General features: G+C 54.9%; 3 protein-coding genes across 7 annotated transcripts in view; 1 reads left to right on the plus strand and 2 right to left on the minus strand.

Moving 5' to 3' along the window:
* Positions 1-21,877, minus strand: part of RPL38 (ribosomal protein L38) — a 472,498-nt gene that overhangs the window by 161,860 nt on the left and 288,761 nt on the right. Inside the window, exon 1 of one of the 4 annotated variants that reach the window (XM_069872270.1) lies at positions 11,937-11,946. The exons of 2 other annotated variants lie outside the window; for them this stretch is intronic. The gene's annotated coding sequence lies outside the window, so the exon portion shown is untranslated. Of the gene's footprint in view, positions 1-10,110; positions 10,121-11,936; positions 11,947-21,877 lie in introns of those variants that run through there. One more of the 4 variants, XM_069872274.1, reaches the window with a different exon arrangement.
* SSTR2 (somatostatin receptor 2) lies at positions 4,768-6,615 on the minus strand. Its single transcript, XM_069872278.1, has one exon. The coding sequence runs from the start codon at positions 6,562-6,564 to the stop codon at positions 5,449-5,451; it is 1,116 nt and encodes a 371-aa protein (XP_069728379.1). The 5' UTR covers positions 6,565-6,615; the 3' UTR covers positions 4,768-5,448.
* SLC39A11 (solute carrier family 39 member 11) overlaps positions 15,904-21,877 on the plus strand; it is a 95,064-nt gene continuing 89,090 nt past the window's right edge. For both annotated transcript variants that reach the window (XM_069872256.1, XM_069872257.1), the window contains exons 1-2: positions 15,904-16,017; positions 16,953-16,991. In XM_069872256.1, coding sequence (XP_069728357.1) covers positions 15,910-16,017; positions 16,953-16,991 — 147 coding nt within the window. In that variant the 5' untranslated portion in view covers positions 15,904-15,909. The remainder of the gene's footprint in view (positions 16,018-16,952; positions 16,992-21,877) is intronic.

The following is a 21,877-nucleotide window of genomic DNA, read 5'->3' on the forward strand; positions in this document are numbered from 1 at the left end:
GCAACTCTTCACAGCCAGCTTTCTGCAGGGACAGCTGTAAAAGGGGAGCTTCAAACCCTAACCGTCCCCATGGAGAATTGTCTGCTGCAGAAAGTTATTGTTTTTCTGAAAGTAACTCTCCTGCTGCATGGACCTTCTGACCCTCAGATCACCTCAAAAGTGAAGAACCAGGTATGTTGCTTACCACCAGGGCAGTGGATTTGGGGAAGGACTGGTTTTGGGAGAGGGATTTTTCCTGTGGTGGAACCCCGGGGCTGGTACCTCTTCTCCCATGGAAGAATCTGAGCCTTTGTTACACCACACTGCTCCTGCCCGACTCTGACACATGCACACAGTCAGAAACTCTAGGAAAACTCCTTTACTTCCCTCCCACCCCATTCACAACTCCCTCCCCATGGCACAGACTGTGGCAGTTGGCAGCCTTCACAGCAGGAAGGTTGACACTGAGAAATAATGGCTACAGAGGAAAGCAAGACTCGAAGCAGAGGAACATTCTCCAGTGGGTTCTGGCCACCATGTGCTGTACAGCAGACCCACACACACACTACACAGAGCACAGCTATGGATACAGAGGAATGTATGTACAGAAGGTGGGAACGTGGTGCAGTGCTGCTGCGGGGACAACCCCCCGGATTGCCACAGTCCTAGATTGGCAGGGAAGGGCTCCTGTGTTCAGTGGAGATTAAAATTCACCCTTCTGTGCCTCGCAGAAGTTGCCTGTTACGTGGGAGCAGCTTCTGTGGTTCTTCCTGGCTTCTGCACAGCCCCACAGCACACAGGGATGGCGAGAGGGAGCCAAGGGACCCTGAGGGGCTGGGTCCCACTCACTCCAGCGTGCACGGGGAAGGGCTGCTTCAGCAGCTACAGCAAAACACAAGCTGCAGAGTTTTTCTACAGCACCGGTAAAATAAATCCCTTTGCTGGCATGTCCAATATATACATATATGTACAATCACCCACCCCTTCCCTCTTGGCCGCGCACTGTAGGGTGGGATGGCTGGGGCTTTGCATCCCTCCGTTCCTTCTGGTCAGAACGTGGCTTGAGACAGGCTCCCCTGAATCTCAGCTGCAGCCTGGTTGTCCTCCTGCCCTGCCTTTTTGCAGTCTGGGTCCTGGAGCAAGGAGGGAGGATGCTGAAATCGTGACAGGAGACAGGTGTGAGGCTCGGGGTCAGAGGCTGGTGGAGAAGAGCAGAGGTGTCCTTGGGTCAGGAAACAGCAGCTCTCGTTTCTGATCTGGTGCTGTTTTGGGGTCTGCTGTGCCCCTTGTTTGTGCCTTGCTGGTGATCCCCCTCTTTGAGCAGCTCTGGGCAGGGTGTGCAGCCGCTGCAGCCCCAGCAGAGGGGATAGAGACTCTTCCTGAGCGGTTTGCAATCGGTTCATTCACAGTAAGGGCTGAAACGTCTCCCAGAGATGTGAGAGTTGAGCTCTGCTCTAAAGCAGCATCACGGATCCAGAGCCTGGGACCTCTTGTCACAAGGAATGGACCTGGCTGGAGATCGCTGGCTGCACAATTGCCTGTGAGGCAATCTGTGTTTGTGCAGGTCCAGGAGGGAAGAGACCTCTCCATGGAGTCTCCATCAAAAACGAGGCTCTTCCCGCTGGGGTGGATTGTTGGGAAGCCGTCCAGAGACAGGACCATGAGAGATCATTAGGAGATCATTACTTTAAAGAAGTCCAAGGCAGTTTTGGTGCTGGTATGAGGAGCTGTAGAGATGCAACAGGAAGGCTCCAGGTCCAAACCCTGCTGGGATTGCCAGTCGCTTGCAAAAGCGACCTGTTGGGAACACGTGTGGTGACAGCTCTAGCAGAGGCAGCACCGCTGTGCACACAGCCCTGCAGCAAAGAAACCAGCCCCAGCCCTGATCTAGCACGAGGCTCGATCCATGCCCCTGGCACACCAGACATCTCTAGAGGACTCCCAGATCTCTGCTTCCCATCACCTCTGATTTGGGATAAACCTATTCCTGCTGCTCCAGACGGGGAGGCAGGAGCTGTAATGAATCTCGCCTGCCTGGGAACAGTCTGTGTGTGAAGTAGCAGTACAGCCACTCCAGCACTTGCAAGATCAGCCCATTCGCTCTGCAATAACTGGGAGAAATTTCCCTTAATGCTGCCAGCAGCCCTGGGAGGCTTTTCAGAACAGATCCAATATGAGGTCAAGTTCCCACTAAAATCAAGTGGCTGGGAAGGAAAACTTTGTGACTCGCAGCAGCAACATTGCAGCTATTTATTAGTCAGCAATGAACCAGCAGAAGGTTTTATTTTGCTGCTTTTACTGCAAGCCCTGGGCTGTGGCTGTTGCTCCCTTCTCGCGCTACCGAGCTGGCACATGTTGCTCTCCCACCCTTTCCCCCAGGGTGAGCTGCAGCAGGGCAGCCGTGGGGTGCCCTGGCACCAACTGGGACCCTCCCTGTGCTCCTGCCCTGCAGTATCCCACATTGGTGGCCTTTGGGATCTTGGTGGCAGCCCCCCATGCCCATCGCTCCTCATCTGCAGCCCTGTTATCCCCAGCCCAAGAGAGGCCCTGGGTGCAAAGTGGGGGAATAGGACATTTCAGGTCACAGCCCCCCCTGCACAGCTCTGAGCTGCCAGCAGTGTCACTGCTTGGGGGGCTTTGCCACGATAAAGCTGACCTGGACACACACAGTGCCGGACTCGAGTCCCTCCCAGGGCTAGAAAGCTGCATTTTCCATATTTTCAACATTAATCCAGCACAGAGAGGAAATGCTCCCAGTTAGGGATGCCTGCTGGGGACTCATCTGGGTGTGTGGCTTGGAACAGGCATCTCCCCACCCCATCGGCCCTGGTGTTGGTGGCAGGGCTTGCACAGACAAGACCGCAGTGACGCTGGCTGTGACAGGTCCGAGTTTGACCCCGCTGCAGGTGAGTGCTGGGGGGTGTGATAGTTGGAGGGGCTGAACACACCCCTCTCCCCACCACCTCCCCTGCTTTCCACACAAATAAATCCCTCACTGCCCACCAAACACGAAATACCCAGAGCTTTGCTGATGCAGTGCTGCAGCTCTGACGCTGAAGCCTTATCCTAACAGAGGGCTCTGACTGCACCAGCCCCAGCCATCACCATCCCTGTAGCTGCTTGCTGCTTGCGTTTGAATTCCTGCAGCATCAGCAGAGCAGTCTGTGCTGCCTCTGAGCACGGGGTTTGGTTTTACTTAGTGAAACCTGCTCAAGGATGCGCTGGGTGAGCAGGTGCCTGCTCAGCACTGATACCAAGTGGTGCCTCCATGTGCTCGAACACGGATGCATGTTCCTTGGAGGAGCAGTAAATGGTTAAAAGCAAACAAATGCTGGCAAGGCTCTGCTTTGCTCTTCGAAAGCCTCTCAGCCCTCTTCCCAATGCTGGTGCTGCCATGTGGGAGCCGGTGTCCAACAGAGCTGTGCCGGGGAGCAGGCAGCAAGCCCAGCTCTGAGGTCTTTTTGGGGGGCTGGTGGAGGTGCTGGGGTGGCACAGTTAGATGTGTGTGATGCCCCCGGGCAGAGGCAGGGCAGAGCCTAGGGAAAACTTCTCTTGGAGCATCGACTTGGGGTACGTGGCTGAACAAGGCAGTGCCCCAAAGCAGTGGCACCTTGTGCTCCACCTCACCTCGTGCTTCGTTGGCAGCACAATGTGAAGGATCCATGTCTGCCAGCAGTGAAGCTGCTGTGGGGATGCAAGGGTGGGAAGGGGAAGGGGAGAGTGGATGAGCCCAGGCTGTTCTCTCCACCGAAACTACTGTGTTCCCACGGCTCAGCTCTGGAGCAGGAGCCTGTGAACAGGGTCTGGCCTCTGGCACAGAAACTGCTCCGGGTGCCCTGGCAGGAAGACAGCATTTTTCCTGCTCCCCTGGGCTTTCCCCCCTACTCCTGTTGCGCTGGCTGAGGAGGGTGGCTTTGCTGGGGAAGGAGTAGGCACTCAGGGCTCACGAGCCCCAGGTTTGTGTGCTGACCCAGGGGTGCAGGCGCAGCAACAGAGCCGAGTGCTCCAGGATGGACCTGATAAGCCTAACACAGCAGATGCTAGGGCAGACCCACCACCCCTAACACCATGCACTACATCCCGTGTGCCCCCTTTCCTGTGCTGCAGTGCAAGAGAGGGATCGGGGTGGGGAGGGAGAGCTGGACACATGCTCCTCTGTTCTTCCTCACAGCTTGGGATTAGAAGCCGTGTCATCTGCTCTGCCCTGCCCCTTTGGCTCAGGCAAGCGTTGGGACCAAGTCTCCAGCACCCCCCACCTCCCGTCCCCCATCCTCTCCATCACCCCTTCCTTTGGTGTGACTTGCCTGGAAGGAGCAGGGCTGTCACCGGTCAGTGCTTGCTCCCTGTGCACCGTGGGGCCGCAGCCCCAGCGATCCTCAGAGCTGTGGCCAGGGCAGAATAAGCCCAGGTGTCACCCAGGTGCGGGAGCCATCGGCAGTGGGATGTGCTGCAGCTGGTGCCAGGGTGCTCCAACCCTCCCAGTGTTTTTCTGCTCTTTAAATGCTTCCGAGGTTTTCCCACCAGAGGCTGGTGCCGGGCGATGGTGCTGTGGCTGCTCAACCAGCCTGGCCACAGCTCGCTGGGGACAGCAGCGGTCCCAGCTGCCGGCACAGCCTGGAACTGACCATGAGCAGATGCAGATGGCAGGAGGGGCAGCGCCTACTGGGGAAATCCTTCATCCAAGGAGAAAACTTGTGGGCAGGTGACGTCACGGCAGGAGAAGGGAATGGGGTCTCCTGCAGTGGGAGATGGTGGGGCTGGAGGAGGCAGGGTGGGACCAGAGGAGCTGCTGAGGTGGCAGAGCTGCTTTCCACAGGACGGACGCCTCCATCCCGGTGTGTGACCTCTGGGCAGAGCAGCTTTTGCAACCGATGCAGTCAAATGGCACCAGGGAGGTGATGGAGTAACTCATAAGCTGGGCAAAATGCAGCCCCAAATATCCTTGTCTCTTTGGGGAAGGTGGCTGTGGGAGCGTACGTGGACTCTCCAGGAAGCTCCTACCAGGTTTCTGCTGTAAGACAGTGCATCTCCGTGGTGGCACGTGTGTTGGCACACGCCCGTGGCCTCGGTTCCTCCTGAAGTCACCCCACTGCGTGTGTGTCCATGTGCAAGCATCCATTCTGGGGCAGAGCACCCAAAGCCAACTAGCTCCCAGGGTAACACCAGCAGAACCACCTTGGTGATGGCTGTGGCCCATGGTAGCACTTCGGTGTTTAAAATGCGCTGCGTTGCTACAAGTTGTCTTTGTCTTTCTGGTGAGGCAGCACCTCTTGATCCGTATCCTTCTCAGCACTTGAAAGCCAACCTGCCAGCAGTTCTGGAGGAGCCCAGCCAAGGACCCCCCCCACCCATCCGTGTCCGCGCTGCCATCCCCTAAGCTGGCACTTCTGCCCCAACTCCGTATGTGTCACTGCCAGTTGGGATCAGGTGGTGAGAGGAGAGCAAAGGAAGGACAACCCCGCTGTCCTCTCAGATGCTCGTCTGCAGGTCACCATTGAGCAGGGTCCTTTGGGTTTCTGTGGTCTCGTTGAGCCTGGATTTGTCCTGCTTGCTGTCGCTCCGGTCTGCCTCATCCATGCCACTGACCTTCACCAGGCAGAGGACGTTCTGAAAGCTCTTCTTGAAGTTGTCGGACAGAAAGGCATAGAGGATGGGGTTGGCACAGCTGTTGGCATAACTAAGGACAACCACAAAGTCGAACATTCCTTTGAGGACGGGTGTGGGCACGATTAGGATGGATACTGAGGAGACATTGAATATGTAGAAGGGGAGCCAGCAGAAGATGAAGACAGCAACCACGATGGAGACCATTCTGGTAACTTTCTTCTCGGACTTCTTCCTCTTGGAAGAGCCCACTCTGATGCCCGAGGACTTGACTTTGATAATGATGAACAAGTAGCAAAGGCAGATAATTGTGAGAGGCACCAGGAAACCCAGGATGAAGGCATAGATGATGAAGCCCGTGTACCAGGCACCCGATTCTCCTGGCCAGATGATGGTGCAGCTACTCCTGCCATGATTATGCTGCACCCCAGCATAAATCATGATGGGCATGATCACCAACAGAGAGACACCCCAAACGGCCACATTGATCATTTTGGCTGTCCTGGGCCGCCTCCACTTGGCAGATTTAATGGGATGGACGACAGCCAGGTACCGGTCAACGCTCATAACAGTCAAGCAGAAGATACTGGTGAACTGGTTGATCCCATCCACCGTCATGACGATTCTGCAGATGGCTTTGCCAAAGGGCCAGTGTACCAGGGCGACCTGCATGGCCAGGAAGGGCAAGCCAAGCATGAACAGCTCGTCTGCGATGGCCAGGTTGAGGATGTAGATGTTGGTGATGGTTTTCATCTTGGCATAACGAAGGATGACGTATATCACCAGCGTGTTGCCGCACAGCCCTATGATGCAGACCATGAAGTAGATGAAGGTGAGGATGGCGTTGCTGGTCAGGTCGAAGTGCTGGCCCGTGGCGTTGTGCGATGCATTGGTGGGTGCCTCCACAGAGAAGTTGTCGAAAGGCAAAGCTGGGGAGAACCAGAACGCGGTGGCGTTGGGCAGCTCGTATTCCGGCTCCATGGCTCCACTGGTCCCTGGGCACTGCCGGTTCACAGGAGCCGAGATGTCATCTTTCTTCGCTCTGGGGATGGAGAAGATTCTAGAAATTAGAGAATACATAGAAATCAAGGGATCCCTGGGGTGGATTAGCCCATTTTGCTGCTGAGCTCCGTGGGAGAGATGCTCCCGGGAGCGGCTTTCCCCAAACGCCTCCGTGTCTCCTCTCGGGAGCTCGTGTGTTGAGCAGCCTGCGCTGGACACGCCGCCGCGGCGACACCCGAGCCCTCGGGACTCCCGAAACACAACCGGGAGCCCCCGGGGAGGGGGGTGCGAGCGATGCCCGCAGCGCCGGGAAACCTTGCAGCCCTCGCCTTGCCTTGCGGAGGGATGCCAGCTCCATCCCTCCCTCCCGCACGCGAGCCGGGAGCGGGTGTCCCGGAGGATGCGCTCGGGGCAAGGGAGCAGCGACCCCGGTCCCTGCCCGAGCGCTCACCTGCTCCGTGCCCGGGGCAGCGGGGAGAGCCGGCAGCGCCCTCCGCTCGGCTCGGCTCCGCTCGGCTCCGCCACCCGCTGCCCGGCTCCGCCACCGACCCAGCGCACCGGCTGCGCCCCGCCCCGCGCGGGGCGGCTCTGCGGGGCCGGGGCGGGGACAGCCCCCCCTGCCATCCCCACCCTGCTCTATCCTCACTGCCCACCCTGCCCGTGCTGCTCACCCTGCTCCTTCTGGGATGCCCTCCTCCCTGCCCTGCCCACCTTAGAATCACAGAATCACCAGGTTGGAAAAGACCCACTGGAGCATCGAGTCCAACCATTCCCATCAATCACTAAACCATGTCCCTCAGCACCTCGTCCACCCATCCCTTAAACCCCTCCAGGGAAGGTGACTCAACCCCCTCCCTGGGCAGCGTCTGCCACTGCCCAATGACCCTTTCTGTGAAAAATTTTTTCCTAATGTTCAGCCTGAACCTCCCCTGGTGGAGCTTGAGGCCATTCCCTCTCGTCCTGTCCCCTGTCACTTGGGAGAAGAGCCCAGCTCCCTCCTCTCCACAACCTCCTTTCAGGTAGTTGGAGAGAGCAATGAGGTCTCCCCTCAGCCTCCTCTTCTCCAGGCTAAACGCTCCCAGCTCTCTCTCAGCTGTTCCTCCTAAGACTTGTTCTCCAGCCCCTTCACCAGCTTCGTTGCCCTACCCATGCTGCTCATTCTGCCCTGCCTGCCTGCCACCCTGCTGTGTCTGCTCTGCCTACCCTGCCCTGCTCAACCTTCCCACCCTGCTCTGCCCAACATCCTCTGCCTACCCTGCCTGTGCTGCCCACCCTGTTCTACCCTTCTCTGCCCTCCCTGGCTGCTCTGCCTACCCTGCTGTGTCCCCTGCCCTGCCAGCACCTGCTGAGCCAAGCAGGCACCTCTGAGCGCTGCTCCTCATGGTCCAGCTGACCATGCATTCCCAGGCTTTGTCCTTGGGAGCAGAGTCTTTCCTGCTTGCAGAGGGTGTTGGTGCAAGGCAAAGAGTGCCCAAACCCAGGGGCTCAAAGGGGGTGCCAGGGGCGTGGGCTGGAGGTTCTGTGTAGATGCAGAGACCCTGGATCCCCCCAGGGCATGGTGGGACCTGCCTGGATTCCCGGGGCTTCCTTAAGAGACCTCACAGGGCCATGCATCCTCTTCCTCACACAACCTTGGCCTTGCTCCTGCTGCAGACCAACATTTTTCCTTCCAGCAATGGTGCAAACGGCTCATCTTCTGACGTCTCTAAGAACAAGTGATGGCTACACCGTGACCCCACTTGGAGACCCTTCAAGATGTGTCTCAATGTGAGTCTTAATGTCTCTGGGGAAGCTGGGAGTACCTTGGCCCTAGGATTTTGCACCTTGCCTTCGAGTCAGGTCCTTGCTGGCTTGGCACAGCCTGGTGGAGGTGGGAAGGGATGCAGTGATAGCTTTTAGGTCTTTGGGGAAATGCACAACACGGGTGGCTACCACAAACTCTCCCTCTGCAGTTACCCAGTAACGATGACTGGAAGGGGAAGACCAAAAAGAGAGGTTTGGGGGAGATAACCTCTGCTCTGGTTTGTTTGAGATCTTGAAAGCAATTAAATAATAGCTATCCCTTCCCCCCTCCCCTTTCCATCACTTATCAAAAAGACAATAGAAACCAGGAAATTAAGAGTGACTTGGAACAAAGAGCCTGGAGCAAGGCGGCTGATTGCAGCAAGAGGGGCCAGGAGGTTCTCATTTGCACTTAGCCATCCACTTCCCAAGGTGGATCTGAAGACACCAGGTCCTGGAGCACAAGTGAGAATCATAATCAGCCTCATAAATCTTTAGGATGCTGGAAAAAAAAGCTTCTCCTGGAATAAATGATGAGGAAATTAATGTCCCAGTAAATGTGTGTGAGGAGAGAGGACAGAGAGGAAGACAGTTTGCTGGATGAGGGTGGGAGATTTGGGTCTCTGTTGTGTGCTGCCCACTGGGGTTGGGTTGTCCTGTTCTGTGACTCCTGTGTGAGCCCCAAGGGCAGCTGCCTGGGATGCTGCTGTGGCCAAGGTGCCTGCACATGGACCAGCGGAATGTGCCGTGCTCTGCCTGCTGGAAACACCCGCAAAGGAGCAGGCAAAGCTGAGATTGTCCCTGATGCTGGGGATGAGGGAGTGTAGTTCACCAGCATAGCACAGCAGAGGGGTTTTGTTTTATCTTCTCTTGGCTGCTTTATGTGCCCAGGAGGGATGTCTTGACTGTGCCCTTCCCTCAAAGCTGCATTGGCAGCAGGAAGGGCAATGTAAAGCCTCACTGTGCACATTTCCAGCGCTGACTCCTTGCGTTTCTCCCCTGAATAGGTGATACTGCCACATCCATCCCTGGGGTCCCTCAGCACGCAGCCCCCGTGGTTGGCAAGCCTTGTTTGTGGCCGGTCAGTGTGCTGTGGTCTCCCCTAGCCCAGCACCTTGGCTCGCAGGCGGCTTTCCCAGTACCCAGCGTGGTGCTGAGCATCATCTTCCCTCTGTTCCAGGGGGGCTGGAGCAGTGGGTGGCCAGGGCAGAGGAGCACAGGGATCCTGGGGTGCCTCTCACTGGTTATATGGCTGCTGGGGAGCCTCAGGGCCTCAGCTACCCTCTTGCCCTTCGCTTTCACCTCTGTGGGGAGCTGGCGTTCGATGCAAGGGCCAAGGAGCTATGTGAATTCAGCCAACAAGCTCATTTGGCTAAAACCAGGTCTGATATTCATTAAAAAACTGCAAGACTAATGAAATGATGGGCTGAACTCTATTAAAGGATTGCTCTGAGCCGATATCCATGCAGCGAGGTGCGCAGCAGCAGCCACCAGCTGAATCAGGGAGCCGTGTTTGAACCTTTTGAAGGTATTTGTTTTATTCTGCCTAGATTTAGGGTTGCGTTATAGCCTGGTGTAGGGTCTGATCTGTTCCTCTGGGTGGTCCCTGGTTTGGAGAGACATTGTCTTACCCCAGCAGCTGGTTTGGTGCTGGCAGATAAATTCCTCTTTGTCCTTTAGCCTGGGAAGCATCCACTCTGCTGAAAAGCAATTTACTGGCAGGGCTGAACACAGGAGAAATGCACAGCCTCTTCCCACATGGCTTCGACGGCTGATATAACCCATGGGAGAGAGGGGCATGGGGATTACATGACCACAAAGAAGTTTTTAAAGTCCTTCCAAGTTTCCTACCATCCATTCCCAGCTGTTCTGCAAGGCTGCCTGTGGAAAACAGCGCTTTCGACCCCTGTCCTGGACATGAGTGTTGTAAGAAGCTGGGGCTTCGGTTGCCAATGGAGAGGTAGGGTGAGCCGGCCTTTCTCCTCAATATGTGGAGGGGAGACAGTGAGATCTTCAGCATTGTGTAAGAATGAGGGAGGCTGTGGTGGATTGGTGGGGCTCTCGGATGGCGGAGGGGAACTGGAGGAACTGTGAGGCAGCTGCTATTCCCCAGCAGTCAGGAGAGGGAGGATTTGCTGTCAAGCACAGCTTGCTGTGCACGCTTCTCCTCCTGTGCTCGGCTTGCCTGCGGCCACCCCACACTGCTGATGGAGAGATGGGGCTGCATGGGGCTGGTGACTTTCTTTTGGGTGGCAAAAATGCTGGGTCATCACTCCAGCTCCTGTTTGTGCAGCAGACAGATCCTGGGTTTTAAAGCTTTCTCTAGTCACCTTTTCCCTGGGTGCTCGGCTTTGGTGTCCCATGGCAGGGTGGGGAGGACCTTCACGAGGAGTGAGGGGATGGCACATAGCCTCACTGGCCCCACTCCCAGCATGCAGGGTGGAGAACCAGCCCGAGGAGACCTGGGGCTCCTCATCGCCTCTGCAGAGTGTGAGCTGGCCCCAAGCAGCTCCGCAGCCGTGCCCAAACCCGCTCCTAACTAGTGTGTTGCCTTCAGAAGGATCCTGCTGCCCACTGTGGCCACAGGGCCAGTGCAAGCAAAGATCATCATGTTGTTTCCACTCCCATGGGTGCATTGGGTGGCATTGTCCTTTCCCATCCCATCCCATCCCATCCCTTCCCAACAGCCACAAGCAGCTTTGGTGGCTCTGCTCCTGTTGAGGGTGGAGGCTGCCTGGCTCAATTACAGGGATGCCAGGATGGGGGGAGGCTTTGCTTTCTGCTAATTAGCCAGACAAACAGGCCTGGACCATCTCCTGCACCCCGAGGCAGGGCAGAACCAGGCTGGTTGCTGCTGGACAATGTGATCTAATCGGTCAGTGTCTGGAGCAGTGATTGATGGGGCAGGAGAGGAGGCACTGGCGCCTTCACCTGTGGCCATGGTAGCCAGTAGCATCCCCCGATGCCCTGCAGCATCCAGATCCCATGGGATGCAGGTTTCTCTGCAGCTCTGGTGGGTCGGGGCGCTCCTGGGGAGCTCTGCATATGGCTCCTTCCCTAGAGCTGCTCCCACCAGATCTCCCTGCAGGCGACTCCTTCCTCCCACTCCATCCTCTCCCTTTCTCTCCCTGCTGTTATTTGCCACCATAATTAGTTTATTGATCTCTGCCGAGGGTACCAGGACTGGGCTGCAGTGAAAGCTGCTACATGCATTCCCCGTGAATCATATCGCTAAACCCCTGATGCTAACAAGCCTTTGGCAACTGCCGACCGAATTCTCTGCTCCTGCCTGTGTCTTTCCCTGCTGTGCCTGGCTTGTTGGAAGGTTGCGCGCATTAAATCGGGACTTAACAGTGCTCTGTGCTTGGCAGTCAGGCTTCCTGCAGCAGCTTGAAATGTCAGGGTTGGATACAGCACGCATCGCTCCGCTGGTACTCGTTGAAAGCAGCCGCGGGTCGTAGCCTAGTGCCGGTGGGACTCCGTGCTCCCACAGTCTTGCACCAGGTCCATCGTGTCTCTCACGGGGAGCCAAAAACCAGTGGAGAAGCGTAAAGCTGTCACTTTGTGCCCTGTCTCTAATCAGTGACATTAGCTCTGGGGTGGAGGTGATATCATAGAATCACCAGGTTGGAAGAGACCCACCAGATCATCGAGTCCAACCAATATGGTCCTGCCTGATGGTGCCTGCGGGGCTGTGCTGCTCCCATGTCCCCTCCTTGGGATGTCTCTGGATGTCCTTGTTCCTTCAACTTGGCAGCCGCCTTGGTGTGGGTCCAGGTTGGCTCCATCCACTGCCCCAGCTTGACGTGGATGGATTTGTGATGGGAAAGAGCCCAGCCGTGAGCCCAGCCTGCACAAAGGGGACACGGGCAGGAGCAGAGACACCACAGGGACATCTCCAAACCTGCTTCAGCCTGCGGTGCCCCAGGCCGTTGCTCTCCTGGGATATGTCTCTCTGCACCTCCTGCCTACACCAAGCACGGCTAAGGAGTTTATTGCTACAAAATGAAAGGATTTGTGTCCTGGCTGCCTGGCAGCCCCAGGGCTCCTCGGAGCTGAGACTGCAGTGCTGCCTCTTGCAACATCTCACATACCTTAATAAGAGGTATTAGACAAGAATTCATTCGGGGTTTGTTTGTTTGTTTGTTTTCTAAATCCATTTTAGGGACTCCAGGTGATGCATAGGAGCCATGAGAGATGGGGTGACTGCCCCTCTAGCTGGCATGGGGAGGGGGCCGGACTGGACCCTGTCTCTCGCCAGGGCTGGGCTGTGGAGGGTGACAGGAGGAGGAGGAGGAGCGTGGCAGGAGGAGGTGGAGGGTGGCAGGAGGAGAATGGCAGGAGGAGAATGGCAGGAGGAGAAGTGGCTGGTGCAAGGGCAGCCCTGTCATTCCAGATGATGACAGGGAGGTGTCTTTGCATGCAGAAATGGTACCAGGGAAGGGGTGTGTGCGAGTCAATTCTGCTGATGCTTCTGCATGGAGTCTCACTGCCACCACTATTGTCCCCACTGCCCCGGCTGCCCACACGTCCCCAAGCAGGGACATCTCTGCCAGCCACCCCCAGACCACGGCAGCTCCCGTGCCAGCGATGTCCCCACGGCCAGCCTCGCCAGCTCACCAGCTGTCCCCAGCCCTGTCAGCGCTTCCGTCACGGCTGCCCAGGGACCCCGAGGCGGCGGGGGGCTCCAGTTGCTCTGCCACCGCGTCCCTCCCAGCTGGCTTCTCACAATGCATCTGCCTTGTTACGGGAGCTAATGAAGGATGCAGGCAATTACAGGGGGAGATTGATTAAATCCTAAATCAGGGAGGTTTCAAATGGCCTTGACCTTTCCCAGCTGTGCCATGGGAGGCTGATCAAAGGCTGTTAAAAGATAAATGCCCTAATATGAAGGGTTGTGTTGCAGAAGAGCTGGATGTGTCCTTCTGTCATCCCCTACACCTTCTGGCATGGCACAAGCAGGAGGCACCAGCAAGAACTGAAGTTGGCTTGGCTGCCTCTGCCCTGGGGCCATCAGTGTAAGCCCATCTCCCTCCTGTCAATCACAATCCTAGAATGGTTTGGGTTGGAAAGGACTTTAAAGTCCATCCAGTTCCACCCCCTCCTGCCACTGGGACACCTCTCACTGGATCAGGGTCTCCAAGCCCCATCCAACCTGACCTTGAACACCTCCAGGGATGGGGCAGCCACTACTTCTCTTGGCAACATGGGCCAGGGCCTCCCCACCCTCACGGGAACACATTTCTTTCTAAAATCTCATCTCAATCACCCCTCTTTCAACTTAAAACCATTCTCCCCCATCCTGTCCCTCTCCTCCCTGATCAAGAGCCCCTCCCCAGCTTTCCTGGAGCCCTTTTGAGTACTGGAGGCTGCTCTAAGGTCACCTCGGAGCCTTCTCTCTTCTTCTCGGAGCAACCGCAACTCTCTCAGCCTGCAGTTATAGGAGAGGGGCTCCAGCCCTCCATCTGGGCCGCCACGTGCCTCTGATGATGCTTTGAGGGAACATCAACATCAGTTGGTGGGAGAGGATGAGGTGGTACCCACTGCATCCTCCACAGGCTGCGCAGGGATGGATGGGGGCGGTGACGTGTTGGTTCTGGTGGGCTGCCCTGTGCTGATCATTAAGGTGCAGCCCGTGGTTGTTAATGACTGTGGCTAATTGCGCTGCATGAGCACAGCTCCTTAAGCCAATGCCTGGGTGATGCTCACCACCTCCTGGGTGGCAGGGTGGGACCTTCCCCAATCTAAACGCCAGGAGGTGCTTCTATGCAACCCCGGGGGGGGTCACCTTAGGAGCTGCGACATGCTCGGGGGTGGCAGTGACAGTGATGACAGTGACAGTGACAATGACAGCTCCCCCCACCCCTTGCCGCGCCCGCCCGCGCCGCCCGCCCGCGCCGCTCTTTCGCCTCCTCGCGCACGCGAAACGCAGAACCGGGCGGAGGCCACGCCCCCGGCGCGCTCCCATTGGCGGAGGCCGGCGCGGTGGGCGGGGCTTCGGCGCCGACACGTGTGCCGGGACCAGGAAGTGGCGGCGGCGCCGCGGCGGGAGCGCGGGGCGGTGAGCGGGGACCCCGGGGAGCGGGGACCCCGGGGAGCGGAGAAAGGGACCTCCGGCACCTTGGGGACCCCCCCCCTTTATCTTGGGGACCCCTCTCAGGGACCAACTGAGCCGCGGGGGCTGGGGGCGCGGGGTTTGGCGGTGGCTCCGGGGCAAAACCAGGTGTCCGGAGGGTCTTTCTGGGGGGGAAAGCGGCTATAATGAGTCTATTTCTTCTTTATTTACGCTCAAATATATCGGTATAGGGGTATTTCTTCTTTATTTACCTGTATGTGTATAAGCACACGTGTATTTCCTGGATATTCATTAATAAATGCATGTGTGTTGTTATATATTTGCATATAATGTACAAATACTTGCACATTTCTTAATTATTGATACGTAATTGGACAAATACTTGTGCATTTCTTAGTTATTTATGTGTAAGTGGACAAATACTTGCACATTTCTTAATTATTTATAGGTAAGTGGACAAATACTTATGCATTTCTTGATTATTTATAGGTAAGTGGTCAAATAATTGTGCATTTCTTAATTATTGATATGTGAGTGGTCAAATACTTGCATATTTCTTAATTATTTATAGGTAAGTGGACAAATAATTGTGCATTTCTTAATTATTGATATGTAAGTGGACAAATACTTGCACATTTCTTAGTTATTTACATGTAAGTGGACAAATACTTGTGCATTTCTTAGTCGCTTATATGTAAATATATAGTTACATTTCTTATATTTATATATAAATGCATAAATACACGTGTGTTTTTACATATTTTCAATGAAATGTATACTAATGTGCGTGGGTTTGTATGTTTATGTGTCTATATTAATGCACACACAGATATTTTCTTAGCAGGGCAGCTCTCCAGGCTGTCCCTGGAGCACAGCTTGCCTGGATAAGCCTCCCCTGATCCCCTCACAGCCCCACAGGCTCAGCCTTGAGCTGTTTGGTGCCCTGTCCCAGGACACTGTCCCCTTTTTGCTTGGTCCTGGGGGGCTGGTGTCTCAGTGCTGCGGGAAACCGGGTGCTGTAAGAGCATTTGCCTGTAAAGCAAGTTAAAATTGGGTTTCGGCTTAAATAAGTGCCACAGAGAAGTGGGACGTGGTGCCACGTGCCTGGGAACCACCTGGGATGTGGGATGAAGCGGCTCCTCCTCGGTGAGGTTTCAGTGCTGTTTCTTTGGGTTTCTTTCCCCTAAATGAGCAGGGGGTTGTGCTCTGGGTGGCTTGTGGCTCATCCCATCCCTCTGTGGTCCCTCCTGCTCCTCTGAGCTTGGGCTCAATCGCAAAGCCTCGCTTAGGGGGAAGAGAGCAGCTTAGAGAGGCATTGCGGGGAGAGGGGTGAAGCTCGCTCCATCCCTTTTGGTGAGGAGGGCTTGGGGTTGTGCTCCCCTGTTAAGCAGAGAGGAATTTGAGGGTTGTTCTCTTGTCTTTAGACACCGAGCACTTCTCACGCACCTCATCTCTCCTAGGTCAGCATGATCCCGGGGCACGGGCCGGTGGTCCAGTCGGTGCTGGGAACCGTCCTCACCTGGGGGCTGACAGCAGCTGGCTCGGCGCTGGTTTTTGTCTTTTCCAGCGGGCAGGTGGGTGCTGGGATCCTGTTCTCTATTCCAGGAGACAAGCGGGGTCCAGGGTGGAGGGTTGAGGGGTTTGGCTGCCTGGTCCCAAGCGTGAGGGACTTAACATTGGCCCTGGGAGGTCCTGGGATAGAGGAGGAGGAAAAATCCAGCTTGTTTTTATCCCATGGGTGAACACAGGAGAGAGGGAAATCAAATTCCTGACCCCGGGCTGTGGTATGTGCTGTAGTTGCTCCCAGTGTTTGAGAGATAGGTCAGAGCCGCAGGCAGGGCTCTGTTTGGGACAGAGGGTTCTTCTCCTCTAACCTGGTTTTGCTGCCAGGTCTCAGTGCAGGGTTCGGGTCAGCCCGTGTTCGGAACAAGCAAAGTGCTGATGGTTCAGTCATCTGGTATTCCAAAATTAGAGCCCCTGCCTTGCTGTTGTGATCAAAATTGCCCAGATGAATTTATTATTGATGCCTCTCTCTTGTGATGATTTATTCAGGGGTTTGTTGCAAAGTGAGATTCCTGTTGCAGCAGCACTTTAGTTCCCTTACTGGGGGAGGGCGATGTGCTAAAGAAGGGAAACTGCACTGGGAGTGAAGTGGGTAGCAGCGTGTTATTAGAGGAATCAAAACACAGGGCAGTGTGCACGTGTGGGCAAGAGAGTCTCTGGTTTACTTTTCTACATCTGTGGATTGTTTTGGTGATGGGCTGAGCCCCATCTGGGCAGCGTTGGTGGGTTGAGGGAGCTGGGATATGCCAGAGGCTCTCGGTGACGTGTTATTTCTCTGGGGTGCTGGGCTCCTCGGTGTGTGAAGCATCTTGCCTTGGGGCACGGAAATCGCTTGGGTTGCAGAGGTGGGGAGAGGGTAGTTCTCTTAGCGCAGGTGGCTTGTGGCCTGGTTGCGCTTCACTGCTTCTGCCAGGAGTAAATGTGTTGTGTTTGGTTTTCTCTGCAGAGGCGGATCCTAGATGGGAGCTTAGGCTTTGCTGCAGGGGTAAGTACAGCATCCTTCTACCTTTCCTCTGCCTGTGTTCTCCTGCTGACACCTTGAAAGCCCCACCACGCTTCATTTGGTTGCCTGCTCACCTCAATGTTCTGTGGATAATTGTTGGAGGTGTAGGTGGGGCAGGGAAGAGGACGGTGCAGCGCTGGTCACGTCTTGTCATGTCTGGGTGGAGGTAGCATGAGGGGGTTCACGAGGACGCTGAGCTGGATTTGGATCTTAACTTAAACTCTTCTCATTTCCTTGGGCTTTGGGATCATTCCTCTCGTAGCAATGGTGTGATGAAGATGGGCAGGAGAACCCTCGTCCTGGAGGCTAGTTCACATAGCTGGCTTTGTGCTTCTCGTTGTCCTGCAGAGCGTGGATACCTTAAACCCTTGGGAGAAGGGAATAAAGACACTGTAGCTCTACGTCAAGGGTGCACACTAAATGTGGGACTTATTGCGTCTTTCTTGGAGGAAGATATGAAACCGTGTGGCTTGAAATTATGTGTTGCAGCTTATCAATGTAGACTTTTTCTGCAGCCCAGCTGTGGGGGTGATGAGGATCAGATTGGGCTCGTCTAGACTTGTTAAATCACAATTGTTTTCCTTCAGGTGCTGGAGTGTGCTCGAGAGTCCTGGGGGATGTGCTCTGGGTAGAAAGTACAGGTGTGCTGGGACACAGTGTTCTGCTCACCATGTCCTGGCTGTGTAACTGGCACCTGCAGTGGGAGTGATGCTGCCAGGTTTCGAGGTGAACTGTGAGCCCAGCAGTGTGGGTGGTTCATCCTGCAGCGTGCGTTAATGCTGGTTGTGCCAAGGCTCTGCTTGAAGTGGGGCTCCTTCCTCTCCATGCAGCCCCAGATGCTGTGATGATGCTGCTGTTCGGGGTACAATTCCACAGCAGCTCTGGAGATCATGGATCTTCTGCTGCTCCTGATGCCTGAAACAAACCCAGCTGCACTGACCAAGAGCCTGTTGTGGTTGGGGGTGTGTGTGAAATGCCACAAAGCTTGGTTTGCTCCCTAGCAAGCTTTCCTGGAACATGCCTGTGACCTGCTAATGATGTAAATAATTCAACTCATCTGTTGTAGTGGATTCTTGGGCCATCATTTATGAATGAATCATTTGCGCTAGGAATTGCTCGTTCTGGAGCTTTCCTCTGTGGTTTCTCTCCACAAGACACACCCTCATTGCTGTAAGCCAAGGGGGAGCCACTTCTGTGGTGTTGGGGAGATGCTGCTGGGGACAGCGTGGGCTGGGCTGTCCCCTCGCTGTGGCATCGTTGTCTCCTGAAGCAGGTGGCACAGCTGTCCTGGAGGTACTGGGGCGTGGTGGGGTGGCTTGGGTGCTACCCCAACACAGCACGGTGCTGTCCTTGCCGCGGCCACCGAGTCACCCTGCCAGGAGCACTGAGTCATCCCTGCGTGGCAGAGGTGTGGCTCAGCTGGTGGAGCAGAAGTCCTGGTGAAGCACAAGTCCCGCAAACATGTTCTTCTCCCAGCTTCTTTCAATTTGCTGTGCTCAGAGTAGGAAAGGAGGGTTTTCTTCTGGGCTTGCTGCGGTGTCTGGAGGGGGAATGTCAGCGAGGAAACCTGCAGTGAGAGAATCCCGCTGGCAAAAAGTTCTGCCCCATAAACCACCCACGAGCTGCTATTTGTGAAGGTTTCTAGGTCATGGTTACAGGCCTGAGCTGCTGAAGCTGGTTGGGTTAAGCTGCCTGTGTCACCCAGGGTTGCTGCCGCCCTGATGCTGCACTAGGACCAGCTCTTTTGGACAAAGATGCCCGAGGTCTGCAGGAGTTTGTGCCACCAGTGCTTCTAGGGCTTGCTGGGAGCAGGACCTTGCTTGGTGGTGGAGTATTTGGGTGGCTGTGATGTGGCAAAAGAAAACTTTGATCTTTTTTGCGTGATTTGCTCTGGTTATGCCCATAGTGCTTTGCCTTGTGCATGACGAGGGGCTGCGTATCACCCTGTGCTCCATCCTGCACTGTGATGCTTTACTGGGTGTAACCCCAGGCAGTAGCATCCCCCAGAGGTTTTAGCAGTTTTTCTTTTCCCAGCTGAGCAGCACTGTAATCACTTGACCAGCAGCATGACTGACTACATTTCTACCTCATCCTTACCCAAAGAAGTTTAATAATGTGAGCAGTGTTCTCCTCCCCTTGCAGACAGGGAAAGTGCTAGCGATGCGTGTGCTTGGTGGCTTTGGAAAGAGTCCACAGAGAAACTGGCCAACCCGTAGCTCCCTGCATGCAGGTGGAAGTGGGCACGGTGGAGTTTGGCTGGCAGATGGACTCGATGATCCTCGAGGTCTTTTCCAGCCTTGATGGTTCTGTGATGATTCAAAGTGGGGTGGTGGAGGTGGGATGTGACACAGGAGCTGAGCCAGCAGCAAGCCTGAGGCTGGTCCTGCTTGAAGAGGGGACTCAAATTGGCTGTGAAGTCCTCCTTGCTGCACGGGACAAGAGGCTGTTTGTTTTCCTGCTGCATCCAGGCTTTTGATGCAAAACTGGTATTGGGGCAACCTCAGGAGTAACACGGGCTCTCTGGGTTTTGGCAGCTGGCTTTAGGGGGGAAAAAGCAGGATGTAGAGCAGTTGGTTTTGTAACTGATTCGACTATTTTCATTCTCTCCTGCCCTGTAAGAAGAGTTTCTTCAGGCAGTGGCATTGCTCTGATCATGCATACTTCCCTTGCTCTAAGGGATTTCTGTTTGAAACACGGTGCCTTTGATGTAGGTCTTGCAGATACGGGTGGGCTGTTCCTCCGAGCGCTGGGATAGAGGCAGAACTTCCTCTTTGTCTCTGCTTTGAAATGTGGACTGCTACGTTTCATTACACTTCCCCTGTGCTCAGAGCCAGCTCCAGTTCCTCTGCTTTCAGAGCAGGTAGTTGCTTCTAACCTTGCTGTTTTGGTGCTTAGATCAAGATCCCTGATAGTCATCTGAATTCCAGGGAGCATGTATGGTGTTCTCTAAGACCAGGGTATAACAAGTGATGCTCTCTACTGTTGGTAATATCTCATCTTCTGAGAGTCTGCAAAGCAAAATAAACTCAGAATTAACTAAAAACTTTTCTACCGCTGCTGAGCCAGGACGAGGACATGCGACAGATGTCTCGGAGACCTCGAGGAAGATGATCTGAGATGTAGAGTGTTAGTTTGAGAACCAGAAAGCTGCTGCCTTCACTAGAGATGTGCCATCTGATCTGGAGAGCTGGTGTAAGCCTGGAGATGTGGTCGAATCACTGTGCTGTGAGCTGGGGTGTGCCAGGAGAGCTGCCTGCATGTGCTGGGAGCGTCCCGACTGCAAAGCAAAATTCCCTTTTGGACCAGCTCAGACTGAACACAACTGATGGGACAAGTGTCATCTTGGGCGAAGGGGACTTGTGTGGCTGGTTGCTGTGGCACAGAGCTGCTCAGCTTCTGCCAGCCTGGTACCTCTGTTTGAGTGTCTGAGCATTTAGGTTCTCTGCCTCAGTTCCCTCTCTGGAAATCATGGGTAATAGAGGGTTTTGTATGTGAAAGCTGCTGAGGTGATGTGTTTCCATGGAGACAAAGCTTTGCTTGCTTGGGCATCTGATGTGGAATTCTCTCTGTTCTCTTAAATCTTGATATTCTTTAAACAGACCTTTTTTTTTTAGGGGTTCTCTGTTACCTCGGTGTTATCCTGGAGATGCTGTGCTCTCAGACACTGTAAACAGTACATAAACCCTTGCAGTCTCTCTTCCCTGCAGCCTTGTATGTCTGCTCCTCTTACTGGTTTGCAGTTTGATTTCTTCTTCTGTCCCAAGTGAAGCAGAAAATCGTAAAGACACGCTCTTTAAACTGCACCAGGCATATCTAGTATTGAATATTCCCTTTCAATGCCACTTAAAACAGCATCAGCAATTTCCACAGGTCTACTGAGACCAGTTCTCATTGTTGGAGCCTTAATGAAGTCAAGCTAGGAAGTTTGGCAGGGAAAGTGTCCTGCTGGTCTCTCACCTTCCACTTCTTTCCTGTGCTGCCAGGGGGATCGCTATCACTTGTAAGCAGCTTGGATTTTCTGATCCGAATGCCACTGAAGTAGCTGTTCTTCTTGAAGCTGCCATTCTCATCTCGATGCTTGCGCTGGAGTGTGACAGGGTGTTACAGCTTGCAGGGGAAAAATGAGAGGACTTCGATTATAATACAGCAGTGACAACAGACTCGGATGTGTAGGGACTCTACCCCTCACCCTGGGGACCAGCAGGGCCAGCTGAGGTCTGGGGATGAAGGTCGTTGTCCTGTTTATTCTGTATTTGCAGAGTAAAAGCTCCTTCTCCTAAATGACTGGGGACAGGACAAGAGGGAATGGCCTCAAGCTCCACTACGGGAGGTTCAGGCTGGACATCAGGAAGAAATTTTTCCCAGAAAGGGTCATTGGGCACTGGCAGAGGCTGCCCAGGGAGGGGATTGAGTCACCTTCCCTGGAGGGGTTTAAGGGACGGGTGGACGAGGTGCTGAGGGACATGGGTTAGTGATTGATGGGAATGGTTGGACTCGATGATCCAATGGGTCTCTTCCAACCTGGTGATTCTATGATTTTATGATTCCTGAGTGGCTCTGAAGCTGCCACAGTCTGGGCAGCTTTTAGGAGAGCCCAAGCTGGGCACCCGCCTCGATTCCCTGCCTGGAAAGAGGTGCGAGCGATGAAGACCTGTCAGTCCCTGGGAGGGGTGCTGGGGCACGATGCGGTTATAAGTCCTGCTGCTCTGGCATCTTTCAAGGGTGCCCTGTCAGCGTGAGGGCACAGACCTGGATTCAGTCATTTTCCATGGCACGAAGCAGTTGGTTTGAGCCTGGGTTTTGTCTCTGGTTGCACTGATGTATGCCAGGGAAGGGCTTGAGCTCCCCGCAACCTGGGGATGCTTTAG

Source organism: Phaenicophaeus curvirostris, chromosome 19 (assembly GCF_032191515.1).
Source record: "Phaenicophaeus curvirostris isolate KB17595 chromosome 19, BPBGC_Pcur_1.0, whole genome shotgun sequence".
Classification (NCBI taxonomy): Eukaryota; Metazoa; Chordata; class Aves; order Cuculiformes; family Cuculidae; genus Phaenicophaeus; species Phaenicophaeus curvirostris.